At 40.6% G+C, this 21,561-nt stretch overlaps 2 protein-coding genes across 3 annotated transcripts; both read left to right on the top strand.

Annotated features, from left to right (window-relative positions):
- Nucleotides 1-2,792: 2,792 nt before the first annotated feature.
- LOC118120664 (interleukin-12 receptor subunit beta-1) lies at nucleotides 2,793-11,626 on the top strand. Of its 2 annotated transcripts, none has more exons than XM_035175809.2 (16): nucleotides 2,793-2,928; nucleotides 3,604-3,727; nucleotides 4,020-4,171; nucleotides 4,948-5,090; nucleotides 5,191-5,212; nucleotides 5,415-5,486; nucleotides 6,172-6,294; nucleotides 7,166-7,242; nucleotides 7,447-7,687; nucleotides 7,784-7,924; nucleotides 8,220-8,327; nucleotides 8,827-8,982; nucleotides 9,159-9,314; nucleotides 9,422-9,491; nucleotides 10,024-10,096; nucleotides 10,688-11,626. In XM_035175809.2, exons 2-16 carry the CDS (start codon nucleotides 3,684-3,686, stop codon nucleotides 11,012-11,014), a joined length of 1,905 nt encoding a protein of 634 aa, XP_035031700.1. In that variant the 5' UTR covers nucleotides 2,793-2,928; nucleotides 3,604-3,683; the 3' UTR covers nucleotides 11,015-11,626. The 2 variants fall into 2 exon arrangements, with proteins under 2 accessions (XP_035031700.1, XP_035031699.1); XM_035175808.2 differs by having other exon boundaries at nucleotides 2,798-2,938.
- A 1,500-nt stretch (nucleotides 11,627-13,126) lies between these two features.
- On the top strand, nucleotides 13,127-19,952 carry klhl26 (kelch-like family member 26). Its single transcript, XM_035177325.2, has 3 exons — nucleotides 13,127-13,573; nucleotides 16,300-16,482; nucleotides 17,034-19,952. Exons 1-3 carry the CDS (start codon nucleotides 13,524-13,526, stop codon nucleotides 18,613-18,615), a joined length of 1,815 nt encoding a protein of 604 aa, XP_035033216.1. The 5' UTR covers nucleotides 13,127-13,523; the 3' UTR covers nucleotides 18,616-19,952.
- The last annotated feature ends 1,609 nt before the right edge of the window (nucleotides 19,953-21,561 follow it).

The raw sequence follows: 21,561 nt of genomic DNA on the forward strand, positions 1-21,561 counted from the left end.
TGTCTGCCATGATAAGACCTTTTTGGGGTTAACCATGTTGATTGTTTAGATTTGGTGTCATGAGGCGACAAGTGCTTCGAGTTTGGAAATTATTTTGTATTGTTTTTTAATCTCCAATATGAATACATTTAAAATTGATTCAAGAGTTCACATCATCAGGCTGTTTTCAGGCTTGGTCATAGTAGCTGTAACATATATTGATCACAATAGCTTTCTGTTAAATATATAGGTTAAATTACAGTGAGATTGTCTTTGTGATTTGTTTTTGTTCAGTTTTCAGGAACAAATATATCTTAAAATCTTCCAGCTATTTGTATCCCTGTGATCATCATGCAAACCCCCCATTTTGATCTGCGGAGACACTGCTTTTGTCTTTATTCTTGTTGAACTCTTCCGCCCCCCACGTCACCTCTCTACTCTCTCTTCATAAACTACTTGTGAAACCATGATTGGAATTGAGACCCAGTTCACCTTTCCTTTTCCGTTTCAACAAAAGCCACAAAAACCTTTTTTATTTGTCATCATATCATCATTAACTGACATGAGAAAAATGTTAAGTGAACACAGATCTGGGTTGAAACCATAGACTGTGGTTGTAACCTGGGTTGTGTTGGTGTGTGACACTGCAGATCTGTAGGCGTGAGGTTGATCCTGTTTTCCACTTGACATCAGCAGAAAGAGCAGCGACCTCTGAAAAAATGTACATTATTATTATTATTATTGTATTATTTATTGTTTCCTTTATATTTTTTATCATTTCCTTTACAGAGAGAGCTCACTTAGACACTTCAAGAGACACACAAACACGCACACGCACACGCACACGCACACACACACACACAACACACACAAACACACACACACACACACACACACACACACACACACACACACACACACACACACACACACACACACACACACACACACACACACATCCTGCATTAATATCAATACAACATTCAGCCATCTCTGTGCTGATGCAGTAAATATGATGGAACCAAAGGAAAGAGCGCCATCTCGAGGCCTCCAAGTGAAGCGTCAAGGAAGAGACATGTGCTTATGTAACTTAAAGGCTTGAGTCAGAAAAAATGAGGAGCTGACTTTTACAAAAGATAAAAGTAATTGTAATAACATGAAACCAAGGCCATCAGTCACAGTAATATTTTATTCAGCACAGTATTACTATAATACAAATATAGTATTTCGACAGTGGAGTCTTTCCACAGCCTGTGTATATCCCTGGCTGACCATGCTGGGTCCAAATGACCTGGATCAGTTGAAGACATTTAATCCTATTAGATAGCTGCACCAACCAAGAGGTAACACGATGAAATTAAATACTTTGTTAGATGTTATTATCGTGATGACATTATTTGAATTATGAATTATACAAGCGGACACCTGTATGAAGACGGCCACTTGTTAATGTCCATCAGAAACATGAGTATATTTCTAAAAGACTCGTTTTTCTAAGCTCTAGTTTTCTAGAAGCTGCGATGTGATAATTCTGAGTCAGAAACTCTGAAGTCAAGATTCCCAGTGGCTCTGTACTGCCATCTGTTGGACAAACTGTGGTACAATATCTAACAGAGTGAACCAAGAAACATTACAGGCTTTTAAATTAAAGACCAAAAAATAGATTTAGAAAAGTGGAAAAACAAGATGCCGTTCCTATTTATTTACCTGCACAGCTATAACATACATTAAAGGCGACATTGACCACCTTGCTATTGAGAAGTGAAGATAAAATCAAATTAATAGCTTCATAAAAGTTCACAAAATCAGGAAATGCTATATCTTTCCGTTTGTTTTCCATTTTACTTTTATATTTTGTACTTCTACAATATACTGCTTAGAAAAACTGCCCTCTACTTTCATTTGATGATGAGGAGTTGCACCACGACAAGAAGCTCGTGAATAATTATGTTGAGAAATGAAATAGCTTAAAGTGTGGAAAGTGTACCGATAACAAAAATCAGTTTTTGAATTATTTTTAAATAACCAATGAAAATCAGTTCTTGAGCAAATTCAAGTAAGTCTAGGCTTAAAAAATGCAGATGTGAGAGCATCTTACTGGGTCAGTGTTGTTATACGTAAATTCTAGTAAGTGTGAACAGGAGCCACCTTTACAAACTGAAAGTGCAAGTGATTTTAGTATGAAACTGTCACTTGCATAAATGGGAATTGGGGTACAACAAATGAGGATGTAAGATGAAGTTGATGAAGACCACAGCACACGTCGGGGCGGTGGGTGGCTTTTAGACATCACAGTTCAGTAGTGTTGTTGAATAGTTTGACATCACGATATGCAACAGATTAAAAGCATTTATCGTACATTTGTATAGAGCAACACAAAATGTGCGATTATGGGATCATCGCATGCAGAAATACCTGAATTAACAGTTCCATGAAAATCTCTAATCCATCCGTTACATCCGTTGTTTTCCATGGTACAGGATGGTTTGTTTCTACATTATTCTTTAGGCTGGAATACACGACAGTAATGCTACAGTCAAATACGAATCTGGATCTAATGGATTTAAAAGTGGTTTCTTAGGACTTTTTACCGACTGCTTTTCTGGTCTTGATGACCACTCAAAGCAATTGTAGGGGGGAAAAAAACATTAAAAATAAATGAGAGAGGCACTTCAAAGCTCAGTCACTTTCAGAACGGTTGTTGTGTCTGTGCCGAAAGCATCCCCGTCACCCCCCCCCCCACCTCTGACTCTGTGGTTTTGCTGCAACTTACTTTACCTGATCTGGAAACTGCTGTGACATTTCTAAAAAAGACTACGTGAAGGCAGACAATCAGCTCTCAGGCACCGGAGGACGATCTTCTCTTTCTACTTTCCTCTGCACTTCATGGAAACTTTGAGAAACTGGAGTTCACTACGTGGATATTTTGTGTTTATCTTCCTCACAACCGTAAGCAAAGGTAAAGGAATATGAAATATATCTTTACTTTTTTACTTTTTCACTACTTATGTGTTATTAATCTGGTTTATAATTCACTTTTAATATCAAACACATGTTAAACATATGTCAATAGATGATTCCGCAGTTAAACTAGTACATCAGCCACAAAATGTTGGCCTATCGACATCATGTAGTTTCCACTAACAGATGCACGGCATTGTGCAGCTTTTCTCAGGTGTCTGCCTGTAGTTTCCACTAACTGCTACTTTACACATTGTCAAATTATTCCTTTATAGATGCATTTGTATTTCACTATGTAACTTTACCCTCTTCAGAATGGCAAGACTGATTTAATATATAATGCATTTTTAAGTGCTTTGCAGTAAAACAACAAATTGAAAAGGAGAGGTACATTTAAAAGCAGAATAACAATAAAACAAAAAGTTATATAAAATGAGAACCCTGCTGCTGCTGGTTGGTTATTTGTGCTTGTTTACCTCTAAAGAAAACACTTCTTTATTTATTCAGTAAAAATAGGTAAAAAAGTAGTTAGACGGTGGGAGGCCCTTTTGAAATTGTAAGGATTATTCTTATTCTTATTATTGTAACCCAAATGAATTGGCTTTTTGAGGGCTTTAATTTTATATGAATTTGATCATTTTAAAGACACGTGTTTCTCTGAAGGGTCTGCATGTGAAGCTCCTACAAGTCCTGAGTGCTTCAAGAAAAATGCTAGCGAATCGGTTTACACGTGTGAATGGAGCATGAGCCCGACTGATGGCAATGTGACGTTCGACCTTTACTTTAAGTGAGTATTCTTCTTTTTTAAGTGTAAAAATTAACTCAACTAACAATGAACTCATGGTGATTTCCCCTTTAAGTCTTACTTTAAAATCTAACTTGACCTTAAAATCTTTATCGCAAAGTTTCCAAAGACACTGCATATGTCTGACTAGATTTACGGTTAATGTGTCAAATATATAAATTTAGAAATAGAAGTGTAGGAGTGTCAAGTCTGCTAATTATAAACCTCCAGTCTAATGATGATGTCTTTCAGTTGCTGCCACTTTTACAACTCAAACCTAAATATTTATCCGTAGTAAAACAAAGTTTAAGGGCATTTACCAGACCTGGCGCACGATCCGCGAGGAAGCGTTGATCCAACGCCGAGAGGTTTACATTTGGGTGGAAGCTCATGTAGGAAACTCCAGCTGCTCATCGCCCAGGAGGTCCGTGGTGCTCAAAGACATAGGTAATTGATGATTCTCTGATTTCAGCTTGCAGAATGGGAGAGTTATACCTTTGGCCTCATTCTCCAATATCCTCTGAAACTGTAAATTTCTACATCAGATCCGTGACATGTTCTCAAACTGCAGAATTGTTGACACATGTGTTAAGATGAAAGTCATTGTTCTTGTAAATTGAAAGGTCCTAGTTCCCAGCATTGGTAGACGGCCTGCCAGTCCCCATAAAATGGCAGGCGACTGCAGGAGACGTGCAACCACAGACATCACACACACACAAAAGAGAAGTCCTAACAAACAATCTACAGCCAGAGGAAGACCGGACTCCGAATGAAGGAAAAGCTTCAGGAGTTCTGACATTTAATCGCATCAGCAGCGGATATAAAATAACAAGATGCATCGGATACTATTGCTCATTCAGTGAAAACTGTATCCAGAAAAAAAATGTCATCTCAAATTTGTGGTTTGGCCAAACAGAAAAAAACTTGCTGAACACTAGAAGGGGGTTAGGCTTCCCCTGAATTATCTGATCTGGACCAGAACATTGGACCTGGAATAGACCTTTATTTTGGATTTATTAGTAGCGTGATCAATCAATGATTATTGGATGTTATGGCTTCCAAATAATGGATATGAATTGATGTGTTAAGGTAGTGCTCATTTATTTTGAGATTTCATAATACTTTGTACAATAAGGAGGAAAAAATTGTAAATAATACAAAATATATTGTGTTTTAAATCCTATGACATATAAAACGTTTTTTTTTGTGCTTATCCTCAACAGTTAAGTATGATGCACCACAAAATATTTCAATGTCCTGGTCAAAAAACAGCCTCAGCTTAATCTGGGAGGCTCCAGAGAAGCATCCAGCTTTAGCCGAGGTCTGGTTTCGACGAGATGGACACCCCGCAGAATCGTGGGAAAAAGTAAGGCACATTTGTGTTTAGTCACCAAATCTATTGTGTCTGAAGCTCATTTCGATTTTTGCTTTTCTACACAACCATTTTTCCTTCAATGTTGTTACAGATATTTACCAAAACCAACACGGGTAAGTGCCCTCATGTCCTTTTAATCAACATCTTCTGAATGAAATGTTAGATCAGTGTTATTTCATGTTTTCTGTGGGTGATATATTTATTTACCAGATGTGGATAAACCTCTAGAAACACACTGAAGGGCCACGCTGCTGTTTTTGTCTGTTTTATCCCACTAACTGAAGGTTTGCTAAATTTGATTTCTCCTTTCCTCAGTGACTGCACACAGTTTGGAAAAGATCCAGACTTCACACTGTACAACTCGGAAAAAAACGGGAACTTCTGAATGTACGTTCTGTTTTCAAACTATCCAAGAACACACAAAATTTGGAACTCCCTGGAATCACATTTCTCCTGTTTTGGTTGAGGCGACGATCTACTACTAAAGACCCCTGGCTGAAAGTATTTGAAGCAACTCTATGTAACTTTTACTGAGTAATAACAGCGTCAGACTCCTATCACATGACCACCCTCTGGAAGAAAGCAACTAGAATACGACATGGATGATCAATTAAAAGCACAAAGTTGTTTTCATGTTGAAAAAACAAGCCTAGAACAACTGCAATGGTGGATATTACCATTATCCCTGGCTGTTCAAGTTCAACATTCCTCTTGAACTCGCTGAGCCTCATTCTGGCAATTGAAGCTGCGACTCTCTGTCAGTTCCACACTTCTCACGGGAGATCGTACCCACTCGCCAAAGTAACATAGAGCGAGAACAGACGCTCAGGGTGAAAAGTGGGAATAAAAGAGGAAACATTCTCCTTATTCCAAGTCAGAGTACCGTCAAGCTAATTTTGAAGGTTCTATTTTAAAGTTAAAAAATTGCATAGTGTTGCTTTAACACACTCGTGAGTAATCTTTGTCTACCTAACACTATAAAGTGGCAGATCAGAGTCGTTTTGTCATTTATTAGATATGAGGACTTTATATTAGGAAACTTAAATGCCTCCTTTGTTTTTTATCTGCACAGACCAGGTAACGGTGGAGAATCTCTCGCAGCATTCAGCTCACTGGGTTCAGATCAGACAACGGTCCACTCAGGTCAAAGACCCGCTGTGGAGCCACTGGTCTCCAGTGGTGATTGTTCCTGCAGGTGAACCCATGTTATCTCCTCACATTAGTGCATGGATCTCAGGTTTTTATAGTTGTCGCACAATGGTCGTGTTTTGGATTGAAATGCATTATCCTGCTTTGAAATTATTTGTTGGCGATAGTTCGACACAAAAAAACGAGTGATCAGTCATCATGAAGCGGAGTCAAATCAATTCACATATATGAATCACAAAGGGACACAGTGAGGAGCATGAAAATCCCCAGACTGTTTGAGGTGCGATTAAATATGTGTCACCACCCTCACCCCAACACCTTCCATCATTTCACATCTCTTCGGGTTTAATTCCTTGAAGTCCACGCAGGGGCCTCTTCTCTACCTGTGGAGATTGAAAACTATGAACTGATGGATTGCTGAGATGTTTAAACATATAAGACGTAACACTTCTTCAGTAAAATGTCTGAAAATGACTCAACCTCATTTTGTTGACTTGTGCATTTATATTGTCCAAAATGTTTCCAACAATGTTCAAACCTCAACCTTCATCCTCAATTTTTTCATTCAAGGTAGTGGGATGATTAATTTTGATCGCCTTTCAAACGACGTGTGACGAAGGAGAAACACACTGCTGGCCAGTCAGCGTTCTTTCCTTCCACTGTTTGTTTTTCTCACGATTATTTAGCGTTTTGTTGCGTAACATTATTAAAACTTCAATACATTGGAGTCGGGTCAGGTAGATTTTCATCCGCAATTCCCATAATCCCACGCTGCTTCACATCACCATCAAACTGGGTCTTTTATTAGGTTTTGATTCCGAGACCCTCGTGGCTGAAGTTATATTGTACGTTTAAAACAGTTTTTAGTTGTAAAAATGAAACTGAATTTCTGGTTTCTTTTTTCTTTTTTCTTGCAGAGCTTGCACACGAGCCTGAAGTCAACGTGGCAACCAAACGTTTGAATGGCACTAGAGAGGTGACGCTGACTTGGAAGGTGAACCAGTTACAGAAAACCGACACCAGAGCATCCACTTATCCGACCATTTTAAAATGACTACTTGCAGTGTCGGCCATTCGGGGGTTTTGTCTTCACTTTGGGTTTCACTTTAAGACATTTCATTTGACTCATTGACCTGTTGCCCCCCCCCCGGTGCTGTTTCCATGTGTTTGAACTGAGGTGTGTTCTGCTCCTCTTCAGCTGATGTCCCACGCAGCAGCAGCAGCAGCAGGAGTGACCTACAGACTGGAGGACACACAGTCTTCTCTGGGATGTCCTTGTGTGAGGACAGAGAAGAGGAGACAACACCTCAAAACAAATAACTTCACCATTTATGTGTCATACTCTCCCGTCGACATCTCTGTCATCGCCAGAAATGCAGCAGGGTGTTCTCCTTCAGCCACCGTTCATGTGCCAGCCGATCCTACTGCGGATTTAAAAAGTAGGCCCAAGTGTGTGTGTTTCAAATATCAAAAGTATTAATCATTAAGCAGAATTTCACTGAAGGATGTTCTTTCTGTCATTCTTTCCCCGACAGCTTGTGACAAAACGGTGGATAATAAATCGAGTAAGAAAACTTGCAAGCAATGGTACGAGCTTCAAGATGGAGGTTTGAAGCCAGACCGTGTGATAACTTTAGAAAGTAAGAAAAAACAAGTAAGGGAGCAAGAAAGAAAGAGTGAGTACTTTAAATCACACAACTTTAACTTTGACACACAACTGCAGAGGGTTCTGTTTAGTTTTTATTGTCAAATCCTCCAACTAATGACAATTTCAAAACACACATTTTAAAGAACATTTTTGCATCATTTCACTGACAAATAGGTCACAATGCAAAAACATTTTTTTAAACTCAGGGGACTTTCCACTGTGTAGAAATACCACTTTAACTTTTCTCTTGTTGTGTCACACTTTCACTGGAAACATTTTCTGTACCTTACACCTGATCCACACACTTCCTGTTTCACTTCCAGGCGTAGCTCTGTTACAGGATTACGTTGGCTACCTTTACTTTGAACACATGTGTGACGTTGGGAAGCCGCGGACAGTTAAGACGTGCCTCTACTACCAAAAAGAGGGAGGTATGTGTCTTTGAATTAGATTTCTCTGCATGATGTGTGCACTGGATGCACACTCCAGACCGGAATGCGTCCGTCTAAAACGCTTGGTGCCAGGCGTGGGACAGAACCCAGATGTAATCTTGATTGCCCTCTAGGCTGGCTGCAGTGTCAGTCATAAGCCACGCCTCCTGCATGTTAGTAGATGGGACATGGACCAAACAAAAAAAGTCAAAGTGCACAAAATAACATTCTGATGCCAATTCTCAGGTAAATTAGGTTTTAATTAGTTAGTTGATGCTATGAAAAAGGTAAATGCTATAAAAGCACACTTATAAAAATGTGTCTTTAAGAGAGATTCGAAAAAGGTTTAAGACGAGAAAGATTTCCTGTGGAACCCAGTAACGAGATGATTGTTGAGGAGATGGCACTAATCGGTGCATCTCAGTGAGAGAACATGTATCCTGTACCGCAAGACGAAAGAGAAGTCATTTAACCCTACTTTCTTTCTTTTCCCCGTCAGCACCGCGCAGAGAACCTCAGGATATCACTGTTTTTGGTCAAACGCACAATTCTGCTAACCTCTCCTGGAAAGCGATCACCTCTGAGGACCAGCGAGGTTTCCTCACACACTACAGCCTGTGCAGTGTGAAAATGGGTTCGCGGGATGAGATGAGAGGTGTGAAAGCCACTTTTCTACATCATCTGAAGCAATTTGTTTGAAGGGTTTTTCACAGATGAATTATTTGTGTACAACTTTTGAACTTTTAAATGACAAAGTTTCACCGAAATTCTCCAATGACACCAGCTATATGAATTTAACTGTGATATTTCTCAACATCTTGTGTTCATCAGAGTGCCATAACATATCCGCCTCATTGAGAAAATACAGTCTGGAAAACTTGACACCGGGAACAAAATACAATATCAGCCTGGCCGTAGTGACCCGAGCGGGAGCAGGACCCGCAGCCAGAGTCACTATCAACACGCTGCAGGAGAAACATATGAATGGTATCAGACCTACAGAGCCAGCTCCCATGTTGAAGCAGCTTTGCAGTTTTTCCACATGCGGACGCAAACTCATTTTCCCTGTCTTCCTTTTTCTCCACCCAAATTAGTGTGGTTGAGTTTGGGCCTGCTGATTGGGTTCTTCTTCACCTCGACAATGTGCACCGTCGTCTTGAAGAGGTAGGTGACCTCCATACTTTAAAGCCTCCACACTTTGGTGTGTAATATGAACAATCACATAAACTACAGTATGAACTCGCTTTGTAGGGAAGGCGTGGAGAATTTATGTATTGTTTTTTTTTTTTTATCAAACCACGTGACTTTTATTAACGCCTAAATCATCAGCAACAGGATAAAGTGAAAATGTCTGGGATTATCTAAGACGTTCTCCATTTCTTAGTTTTTAACTTTTGTGGTGAAACTGTTGAAACTCTTCAGATTCACATCACAGTAACATTAACAATAAATACAGGATTTTGTTTTCCCCTTTCTTAAAAATTGTGATAGTTCAACATTTTTTTGTTGTTTTCCCAGGGAACAATTCATGGATGTTGATATATTTAGGGGGCTGATGAGTGTGTGAAATTTGGTGCAGCTCGAATGACTTTAATAGAACTGTTGGGCCTTGGAGGAGGTAGATGCTCTACTGACTGTTCTAGTTCCCCCTGGATTGATCTATTTTTAACAGTTTCTACTCTGTTCTGATGCTCAGAATCCAAAACAAAATCTTTCCTCCTGTGCCGACGCCGGTTATTCCAGATTTCTCACCCAATCACCGTGGTCAGGTAAATCCCACACACAGGCTGCAGAACTGTTTATATCAAAGTTTTTGCTCTTTCTGAAAACATGACAGCTTAGTTTTCTCATTTAAAAACTATAACTTAATCAAACAGCAGAACTAATTCCCTCAGACATAGTTAACAGTGTGTACAGTAAATCAGTGCAGTCTATATACAGTACACTGTATAACTACTCAAAGGAAGTGTCAGCAGAGATTGTAATAAAAAAAAAACTCACCTCATTGAAGACAATGTAATTCCACTTTTCTATGATACGGCTGATGAAAACCTAACTCAAGCGTATCTTGATCTTTAAATGTTGATATGTTACAATCAATCACAGGCACAAGTTGAGTAAAGTGAACTTTTAAGTGGCTCCATATGTTAACTTTAAATTTACTGAAATACTTTCCCTCCTGCATTCTGCTTCTTCTATGCTTTATTTGATTTTCTGAGACATTAGCGTGATTCCTGAGCAAGAAACCAAAACAGTGACCTGTTCCATTGATTACAAGTTTAGAATTCAATAGCACAGCAAAGTATGTTGAGTTTTCACCACTGAGTCTCACTCTCATGTTTTAACGTGACCTACATCAGGAGATGCTGGAGGGGAAAGAGGAGGTGGACGAGCTGATACTGCTGCAGCTGCACCCAGAGCGGAAGACTGTCCCTCAGGAAGCAGAGGAAACCACCACCCTCCGAGGAGAGTGGGACGCTGGGAGCGACGAGGACGTGGAGAATGAGAGTGAGGGGGATTCGAGGATGTCAGAGGGGAGCGGTGATGAGAGTCCTGGCTCCACAGATCAGGAGCAGAAGAGCTCCAGAGTCAAAAAACTAACAGATCTGGAGCAGGTGGAAAGTGAGATCGCCATGCTGATATACAGGAATGGTTTGGTCTTTGATCTAAAGACAGATTCACCTTAAAGACAAAATCTTTTACATATTTGTTCACCTATACTGGATTAATGAATTCTGTTTTGAAAGTTGTATCTTTTTAAGCAACAATATTTTAAATATTTAATCTTTCCCTGGAGCAAGTATTGGTTTTCCTGTTTCACGTTTGTGTATTTTTGAATAGTATTTTGTCAGTGATATTTTTCATAAGGAGATCAGCATAATGATATAAGCAGAGTTGACCACACACAGACTTTGTCACTGCAGGTTGTCAATAAACAATTTTTGTGGGAAGGTCTTGTTCAGACCTTAGACTGTATTTACAGATGGCCGACACATCTCCCCTTCATCCCACTATCCAGAAGCCAAAGTGTCTTGGATACGAACGCTACCATCTTGTGCCAATGACATTATTTGGAGCCAGAGACCAGTCATGAGCGAGTCTCAGCTGTCAAACATAAGATTTCACTCTGTTGTTTTGTAGGATCAAATAACTAATTAAAACCAAACAAATATGCACATTTGAGCATACATCAGCTACAATGAAAGAAACCCTCTTTGTTTGTTCTGTTTTCATCTCTGCCCTGTAAGGTGACCATGAGTGGTGTGAAAGGCGCATATAAACAAAATGTTTTATTATTATTATATACTGTAAAGACTGTGTCCCATTGTCAGTGTGAAACGAAACAAAAGGTGAAGCAGCACTGCGTGTGAAGGCTGAGCAACGCAAAAAGTGATTCTGTGAAGAGGTAATCCTGTGACAGGAAGTGGTCAGGACAGAGAGACCATGGCCTTTCCAAAAAGTGTCTTATGCAAGGTGAATAAACTTAGATTAGTCATAACCAGTGAGAGCTCTGTGGGTTTCAAACTAGAGCATGTCAGGCTGATTTATTATAAGTGACGACCGACTTACATGTTCACAGCAGAAAAACTGGTTCCTGTGTTTGGTTAAGAGTTAAATTAGCAAGTATGTATCTTTGTAGTGTCACACACTTTATCTCTCACCACAGGGAGATCAATATCATGTGTCCCGACCACAGACAGCAGATTAACATCTGATGAATGCAATTTGTGGTTAGAATACTATCTAGCGACACCACATTGCTTTGTCTGTGTGTATAAATACAGTACACACATGTTCCTTCCGCACATTTGGACTAGAGCTTATTTTGACAACAGCGGTAGAACTCATGGGTGTGTAGGTCTGGTTTGGATGGGACATTTTTGTAAGATCACACACATAAACACTCAGTTGCATCTGCAGACGAAAGACAATGAATTAGGGCAATTATGACATCTTTCAATATACAATGTGCACAACTGCAGATGAATTGTACTTCATGCACATACCGATCTGCCCCCTGATCTTGATCTGCACCAATATTTAATGGGTTGTTCCCTGATCCATATAACATGCAGGTTTTGTGGAAATCCGTTACACAAAAAATCAGTTTTTGTGTAATCCTGCCCACAAACAAAACGGATTGTGCAGAGAATTTGGGTCCGGACTTTCCGCAGAAGTTGCCTTTCAGACGCGTTCACGACACAGAAAGTGTTCAGGTGAGGGTGCTGCAGCAGCCACAGTCAGGACGTCACATATGAATTCTGCTGCGGAGATCCAATGTTTTTGTTTTTATCCTGGGGAGTATCTCCTGCTGTGTTCAAAAAGTCAGGAGACTCTCACTCGGACATTTGCATTTGCACATACAGCCCCTCTGGAGAAAGTCAGGAGATTATCCATAGTTCAGCGCATGACTGAAAACCAGTGTTGACAGATGTACGATAATTATCGTATTTGTATGATTATTTTGGCCTCTATACGATTAATAATGCATGATGTACGATAACTTGATCATTTTGTGACACTTAGTATTATCAATTGTAATCTGGATAGTAAAATATGGACCAGGTCTGTGTTAACGCATCTCTTCTCAAGCTTAACACAAGTCCTTCCTGTCTCATATTTCATCATACGAGCCTTGTGCCTTGAAAAGGTGTCTGGTTTCTGTACACTAAATTGCCTCGGAATCTCGACACAGCTTACAAACATCCCACTCCTGTGGATACTGTGGTCGCGTGCATTCCTCAAAATAAGAAGATTTTAAGCTTCTGGTACGATACTTCAACATTTCCCATCTGGCAACGCTGCTGAAAACAGATGAACAAACGGACACACACAGGTTTCACCCTGTCTATGGAGCTTCACGTTGTTTTGAGCCCCATTTCTGTTTGGGGGACCCATTGTTCAACTTCTAGCGGTTTGTTTGGGAACCAATACATCCGTGATGGGAACTAGTACAGGCCTAGTCGTGTGTTTATGGAACAGTGGCGCCTCTCCGTGGGGAGAAGCGCTCAGTACAGGGGGAGGACAGGTAGACAGGAGAGGTCATCTCCGGACCTCAGGCTGCTGCTCTCCCTCGGAGCCTGAAACAACAGGCGCTCTCCACACTTTCCAAACACTATGGTCGGATCAGCCGAGTTGCTGACCTCGTCTCCCCGCTCATGAAGATGCCCCATGCGGGCTGCTCTGTGCTAGAACATGGCGGAGTCGGACGGTGGGGACTTTGCTTCGAAACATGCGCAGAGCAGGTGAGTGGCGCGGGGGGAGGACGTGTTGTGTCCGCGCTGTTGGGACTGGTCCCTTCGGTGTTAGCCTGAAGTCTCCGCGGCTCCGGGCACTGCAGCCCGGTCCCTGCCCGCCGGAGCGCCCCGGCGCCCGGGCTTGACACTCAGGAATCACCGAGGCGCTGTTCGGGCCTCCGGGCAGCAGCACTGCCTGAGTCTCGTATCGACGATCAGCTGTTACAACACAACAAACTCTGTGTGTTGTGTTGTAACAGCTGAATTTAACTTCATTAATTTATTATGTAGTAAAATATTTTCCTTTTATTAACGCTCTTGTTTACTTTGGCTTCATGTATCACGAGTGGGTTAAATGTACACGTGTGTTTATACACATGCGGAAGTTATTGATGTAAAGGTATTGTGTTTCTTCACTGTGAAAACAAACATGAACAAATAAACAGTATCATGAGTAAAACAATACTAAAAGTATTTGTTGGCAGTGTTGATGCAACCAAGCTGCTGTACTTGTTACTGTAAAGATTAATTCTCCTTAACTGCACCAATAAACCAAGTAAGACTACAACTAATGATTATTAATATTGATTAATCAATTATCCCAAACAGCTATCATTCTCAGTTTCTCAGATCATCTTAAAACTGCCCTTTTGTCAAATCCAAACATTTCCAGTTGACATTCGAGTTTTTTTTAGGTTTTTGCTTTATTATTTCACTCAAATGCTTCATGCGATTGTCAAAGTAGAAGCTAATTGCTCTTTTGATTAACTGTTGATTAATTGTTGCCGCTAAAACTACTAAACCAAGCAAATTTGGTTTCAGAAAACAGTATAATAATATTACAAGTTGCAAGTTAAATCTGGACAGTTTGTTTACTTGCTTTTACTGATGCCATTTAGATTAAAATCCAACACATTGACTGGTGTCAGTCCTGTATAGAGCCGGGCCATGTCTGGATTTTTCAGACTGATAACACTGCTTCAGATTTTTCAGAGTATTGTCACAGTCTCACTATCTTATTTTACTTTCTCAACATGCATACAGCGCATAAACTTTTTCATTTTTTCCCCCACGGGACATATGTCACAGTAAGAGAAGCACAGCTGTATCAGCAAAATGAACTCGGCTTCATTTAGCTGGTTTAGTTTCAAGGTCCTGGTGTAGTTCTTGCTCCCTCGCTGACACAGTGTTGTGGCCACTCTTATCGACATCAAACACCAAGTGTCTGCTGTGAAAAAGGGGCACTGTGACCAAGACATACAGCAGAGAGCGGCACATGCTACAGTTCAAAAAATAACTTTTTGATTATACTACCACAATTCTGTCTGGTTTAACCAATTTTCACGAAATTCGAAAAAAAGTCCCCGGCACCAATTTGATTAATATAACAGAAAGTCGGCCATTTTGGATTTTGGCCGTTATACAGGTTGTGTATTTTAACGAACTCCTCCTAGAGCTTTCATCAGAACAATTCAATTGTGAGTTCAAATTGTGAGTTTTCGTTACACAGTGTGACCGTGGCGTGGCTTAAAATTTGGATGAATCACCATTAAAGCACAAGGTTGTTGTATCTCGGACATACATGGTCCAATTGACTCCAAACTGGACATGTATGACAAGAGTCCCGGCCTGATGACATCTAAGCAGAAATCATGACTTTAAATCACAGAATCCCCTCGCAACGATTCATTAAGCAAATAATTCCTTATTGTTAGTTTGCTTTAATGTCCCAGTGTCAGATAGATTCCTTTCATGTCTTAGACTGTTGCAAAGGTGAAAGATTTATACGATCTGAAGAGAGACAAGAGAGTGTTTTTGACCTGAACAGATCTATCAGTCTGTATGTAGTGGTAGTGGTGGCACCACCTACTATCGAAAGGAGGTAAGCCTCGTTTTACAACTTTAATTCGATTTACGTTAAATTTTACACTTGATGCAAGGAACGTAATGCGTGATTAGTGGGCGTGGTCCAGCTCCGCGTGACGGACGCAAGAAGTGGTGTGTTTATCCTTCCCGTGATGCACAAAACGCGCGCAACACGGAGCTGTTTAGCCCGGTCCCTGCTCGTCCTCCCCCATCATAATGAAGACTTCATCTTGTCCGATGTAGACATTTACATGCACAATATTACTACCCCTACCCATGAGAGTTTGTTTATATGGACCATAGACTGTAAATGAATAAGGACGACATCCATGTCAGCAGATGGAATATGGACCAATCAAAAAATTCAGAGTAAACGTTAAATACATTTTTCTCAAAGAGGATTTCTGCCATTCACGTAGTTCTTATCACACTGATGCTGTTCATTTTTCCAGTAAGTTTGGTTTTAATTAGTTATTGACTACGACTGACTTACGGTTGATGAGGCATGTGTTGATCAAAAAGAACTTATCACTGCTCCATTCCTTGATCACTACTCAGACTCTGGCTCTAGATGAGCAAGATGGCAGTGTATGTGTTCAGGATATTTTGGCTTCATTTCTGGATAGTGTGAGGAAGTGGAGACGCATCACCCATCTTTATATACAGCCTGTGATATGTACCTGTATGACAGTAACGTTTCCACCTGTCGTGATCATGCTTCTTACTGGCCGATTGATGTTTTCCTATAATAAGCAACAAGGTGTCTATGGCATTTCTCTTCCTAGCGATGTTGCTTCTATTAAGTGTTTCAAATTAGATTCGATCCTTTGAATCCCAGCTTGTGACAAGGCCTGTATTTCCTCTTCCAGTATGGCAAACAAGAATAGCACCCTGCGCTGTACCTTCTCGGCCCCAAGTCATAGCGCCACCCTCCTGCAGGGCTTGTCGTTTTTGCGGGCTCAGGGCCAACTGCTTGATGTTGTGCTGGCCATCAACGGGGAGCGCTTCCAGGTCCACAAAGCTGTGCTGGCTGCCTGTAGTGATTATTTCAGGTAAGTGGAACCATAAAGACTGTTCACTTCCCCTTTGCATTTTAGATTGGAAGCACTTAGCAGATGCTCTTACCTGGAGTAATTTATCCTGAGTGCCTCTGTCAGAGCAAGCTGCAGTTAAAAGATCAACTATGTTCAGTAGGGGAGCAGGGTGGTGGAATGTGAAACAAAATGCACTAAATTATTCTTATTGTCTTTCCTTTTGTCTTTGATTTGAGCCACAGAATTCATATTTTCTACAGTTCCTGCTGAATTGTAGAACTATATTACATACATGGAAAGTCCATACATTTGAAAACTATGAATTATTTAACATAAATTAAATACAAATTTGGCCTAATATTTAATATGAATTTAATCATTAATATTTGATTATGTTCTGTTTTGGTTTGTGTCTTTAAACAGTTTTCAGTTCATCTGTTATTAACACCATACTGTAAATAAAACAATCCAGTCGGATGAATGTTCGTCATGAGGGTTGGGGAATTTTCTCCCTCATTGAAATGAAATGTAATCCTAAAACTGTCATGTTTTCTCTCTTTGTGCTTCAGAGCAATGTTTACTGGCGGCATGAGGGAGTCCAATCAAGATACCATTGAGCTGAGGGGCTTGTCCGCCCGTGGGTTGAAACACATTATCGACTTTGCCTACAGTTCTGAGGTCACTTTAGACCTGGACTGTATTCAAGATGTGCTCGGAGCTGCTGTGTTTCTCCAGATGGTCCCCGTTGTGGAGCTGTGTGAAGAGTTCCTCAAGTCAGCGATGAGCGTGGAGACCTGCCTGCACATCGGCCAGATGGCCACCACCTTCAGCCTGTCTTCCCTAAAGGAGTCGGTGGATGCCTTCACTTTTCGTCACTTCCTCCAGATTGCTGAGGAGGAGGACTTTCTGCACATTCCCATGGAGCGCCTCGTCTTCTTCCTGCAGAGCAACAAACTGAAGAACTGCAGCGAGATCGATCTCTTCCATGCCGCCATCAGGTGGCTCCGGTATGACCAGTCTCGCCGGGCTCAAGCCAGCAGTGTCCTCTGCCATGTGCGCTTCCCGTTAATGCGCTCCTCAGAGCTGGTGGACAGCGTTCAGACAGTGGACATCATGGTGGAGGAAGTGCTGTGCCGCCAGTATCTCCTTGAGGCCTTCAATTATCAAATCCTTCCTTTCAGACAGCATGAGATGAAATCCTCGCGGACACTCATTCGTTCTGACGTCATGTCGCTCATCACCTTTGGGGGGACGCCCTACACTGACAACGACCGCACAGTCAGTACCAAGGTGTTCTGTCTCCCTGACATCACTTCCCGCCAGTTCAAAGAGCTGACAGAGATGGAAACGGGGTGCAGCCACGCTTGTGTCGCCGTACTTGATAACTTTGTGTACGTTGTCGGCGGACAGCACTTACAGTACCGCAGCGGCGAGGGCGCAGTGGACAGCTGTTTCCGCTACGACCCACACCTGAGCCAGTGGCTGCGCATCCAATCCATGCAGGAGGGTCGTATCCAATTTCAGCTCAACGTGCTTCGTGGACAGCTTTATGCCACCGGAGGGCGCAATAGATCCGGCAGTCTATCATCTGTGGAGTGTTACTGCCCAAAGAAGAATGAGTGGACTTACGTGGAACCATTAAAACGCAGGATCTGGGGTCATGCAGGGACGCCGTGTGGAGAGAGGCTGTATATCTCAGGGGGTTACGGCGTCTCGCTGGATGACAAGAAAACGCTTCACTGCTACGATCCAGTGTCAGACCAGTGGGACTTCAGAGCTCCCATGAATGAACCCAGGGTGTTGCACGCCATGATCAGCAACAGGGATCGGGTTTATGCTCTGGGCGGCCGCATGGACCACGTGGACCGTTGTTTTGACGTGCTGGCCGCCGAGTATTACATTCCAGAGAATGACCAGTGGACCACGGTAAGCCCCATGAGAGCCGGGCAGTCCGAGGCAGGCTGCTGCTTACTGGACAGGAAGATCTACATCGTGGGAGGATACAACTGGCACCTGAACAACGTCACAAGCATCGTGCAGGTGTACAACACGGAGACAGATGAGTGGGAGAGGGATTTGCACTTCCCAGAATCGTTTGCTGGTATCGCTTGTACACCGATTATACTTCCACAAAACAGCACACAAGGCTGACCTGCGACTGTGAAGACTTTATTCCATGTGCTCTTTCTGCCGACCATTGTGTCATCACAAGGTGTGAACGTAATTTAAGCTATTGGTGTGTGTGTGTGTATTTGAGAAAAAGGACCTCTAAAGCTTGTAAGCAGCACTACACAGCGGCATATATTATTATTTAGTTATGGATAAGATGTGTCTGATTAAGAGATAAAACTTCAGAGATGAAAACTCTTGGATTTTTACGTTGGGACACTTCTGTGATACAGGAACTAGGTTTAATTATAGATTTTGACCGTTTTGACACATTTTATCACGTTTCAGTGGAAAAGCCTATCGTAAGATGAGTATTTTTTTCTGTTTGAATTCAATACCAGACTGATTAATATATTATCTGCCAGTTACATTTTAAGTCAGTCATAATATAATTATATAATTAATATAGTGTATAATCAGTATATTTTGATAATATCAGTCTTTGATAGTTTGTACCTTTTGGTTTTTCCTTATCATTTTATCAGATTAATGTGACTTGGAAATCTTGGAATTTCTTTATTTAAGTCTTTGCTGTGCAAACACTGGATCTTTTTAATGTTGGACATTTTGATTGTACAGTTGTGATTTTTTATTTGATTTGTTCTTATTATTCAAACAAGCAAGACAACTGATCTTAATGCTCACATATCTAATCACCAAACCACATATCAATGCACAGAATCAAAAGCACAGAAACACAAGTTGTGTGTAAGTTCACGTCTCAACTGATAAATTCTACATTATATTGTTAATGTTTGCTTTTGTTTGTTTGTCTTTAATTGCTACTTATAACACACCCCACCCCCAGCCACCGACAAACTTATAGTTGTGTCACTCAAAGTAATAAACTACTTTAGGCAGCTGCATAATATAGTAATAATTTCAGTGTGTGGTGCTTTTGTGTTACTTGTAATCCACTCAGTACATGTAACGTTTGATGTTGCAGGGAACAATTGTCTTGTAACATCTCGCACAAGTCTCTCACTTTCACGCACAATATTTCCTTTCATGACAGTTGATACAGGCGTGAGTTTTTATTGACTACACTGTTGCACCTTTTCCGAGCAGTATTCATGAGACGTTTGATTTTAATGTGTGTATAAGGAAGAATCAAGCTTAATGTTCTTGTTATTTCCTTTTTAAATGTGACCGTATGACAGTGAGTGTCTCCTGTTTTGCCTTTGTCCTGTTCTGCCTGTACCAATAAAAGCACATTATATTGTTGAAGTGCAATATAAAGGAAACCGCTGTCGAAGGGGAATGTAGACACTTGTAGCTTTATCTGCATCCTTTATTAAAGGTGTATCATGTTTTAAAAATAACTCTCAGGAGTTTTTTTGTTTTTTTATTTTGATGATGATTCATTTCCACAATAAGACACTGCCTTGCATTATTAAATTGTATTATTAAAATGTATTATTTATTAAAATGTTTGTGTCCACACATTTTCCACAGACACAAGAAACAGTACTATGCTGTTTTTCACCTGAAAAGATACTTAATAATTCCTGTCATTGGTGCTGCAACCAATGATTATTTTTCCTTGATTCATAATCTGGTCGAAATACTTAAATACTTTAAATAGATGTTACAATTCCTAAAAGATAAATTGAAGGCTTAAAATGTCTTTTGTCCAACCAACTTTACAAACTTTCCTTGATATCTACAGTACACACTTGTACAGAACACGGTCACAGGCTCTGTGTGTGTGTGTGAGAGAGAGAGAGAGAGAGAGAGAGAGAGAGAGAGAGAGAGAGAGAGAGAGAGAGAGAGAGAGAGAGAGAGAGAGAGAGAGAGAGAGAGAGAGAGAGAGAGAGGATATATCTCCAAATATCAGAGAAGCTAGTTTAGTGAACGTAAAAAACGTAATACATTTCTCTTTACTTCAGCCTTTTACTAGATCTTACTCTCCTGCCTTTTTAACATTTTTATCACTTTCTTTCTTATCTGTTATGCATTTTTTAAATTTGATTTTCTTATTTATTTCTTTTTCTTTTAAATGTCGTTTTGACATGTTCTTATGTTGAATAAAATCTGTTCTATTATATGAATTGCATTTTAACATGTTTTTATTAATATGTTTTTACTTTTATCTATATTGTATGTAAAGCACTTTGAGTTGCATTTCTTGTATGAAAGGTGCTAAACAAATAAAGTATATTGTATAAATATATTTATTTATTTATTTATAAGATAACCATATTAGAAAACTGGGGAAAATATCACATACTTATCGAAGCGTATTGCATTCACTTAAAGGGGACATAGCATGCCCATTTTACCACAAGTTGATATGGTTCCTTGGGGTCTTAATGAAATGTCTGTAACATACTTTGGTCAAAATACCACAAGGATCATTTCAAACAGCACCCTTTTTACCCTGTATAAAACAGCCCTCCACAGAGCGACCTGTTTTGAGTGCCTGTTCCTTTAAATGCTAATGAGCCAGCTCCCCCCTCCCCCCCATGATTTTAAACGATATAAATTACATATTTTATATGATATAAATTATCAAATATGCATCCCATACTTTGTATTCCCTTGTTGTCCTGGAGTTTTAATTTTCCCAATCACATAATTAAATGTCCCCCTCTGCCCATCCACTACAAGCACAAGACAGACAGAGAGAGAAAGAGAGGGGGGGGGCTATGAAGACCATCATTTACCTCAAACCCGACGTTCAATCGGTACAACAACAAGCGGAGAAGCAGAATCGCGGGCTGACCTGTATATATAAGGTCAGCCCGCGATTCTGCTTTCTCCGCTTGTTGTTGTACCCGTTGAATGTCGGGGTTCGGGGGTTACAGTAGCGCTGAACACTGCGGAAGTCTTCCACACTGCTGGCTGTGTGGCGCTGACACAAATTCCAAGACCATGTAGGGAGACTTCCAGTTCCTTGTTACGACACAAAACCCAGGAAGCGCAATC

This window comes from Hippoglossus stenolepis, chromosome 14 (assembly GCF_022539355.2).
Source record: "Hippoglossus stenolepis isolate QCI-W04-F060 chromosome 14, HSTE1.2, whole genome shotgun sequence".
Classification (NCBI taxonomy): Eukaryota; Metazoa; Chordata; class Actinopteri; order Pleuronectiformes; family Pleuronectidae; genus Hippoglossus; species Hippoglossus stenolepis.

What these genes read in the sequence shown, in the direction of transcription:
- LOC118120664 (XM_035175808.2), top strand. Translation starts at nt 2,866, where the DNA reads ATGGAAACTTTGAGAAACTGGAGTTCACTACGTGGATATTTTGTGTTT. An exon ending in CGTGGTGCTCAAAGACATAG is followed by an intron (nt 4,172 to 4,947) that starts GTAATTGATGAT and finishes TATCCTCAACAG; the next exon opens with TTAAGTATGATGCACCACAA. An exon ending in TCCTACTGCGGATTTAAAAA is followed by an intron (nt 7,688 to 7,783) that starts GTAGGCCCAAGT and finishes TTTCCCCGACAG; the next exon opens with CTTGTGACAAAACGGTGGAT.
- klhl26 (XM_035177325.2), top strand. Translation starts at nt 13,524, where the DNA reads ATGGCGGAGTCGGACGGTGGGGACTTTGCTTCGAAACATGCGCAGAGC. An exon ending in TCGAAACATGCGCAGAGCAG is followed by an intron (nt 13,574 to 16,299) that starts GTGAGTGGCGCG and finishes TTCCTCTTCCAG; the next exon opens with TATGGCAAACAAGAATAGCA. An exon ending in GCCTGTAGTGATTATTTCAG is followed by an intron (nt 16,483 to 17,033) that starts GTAAGTGGAACC and finishes TTTGTGCTTCAG; the next exon opens with AGCAATGTTTACTGGCGGCA.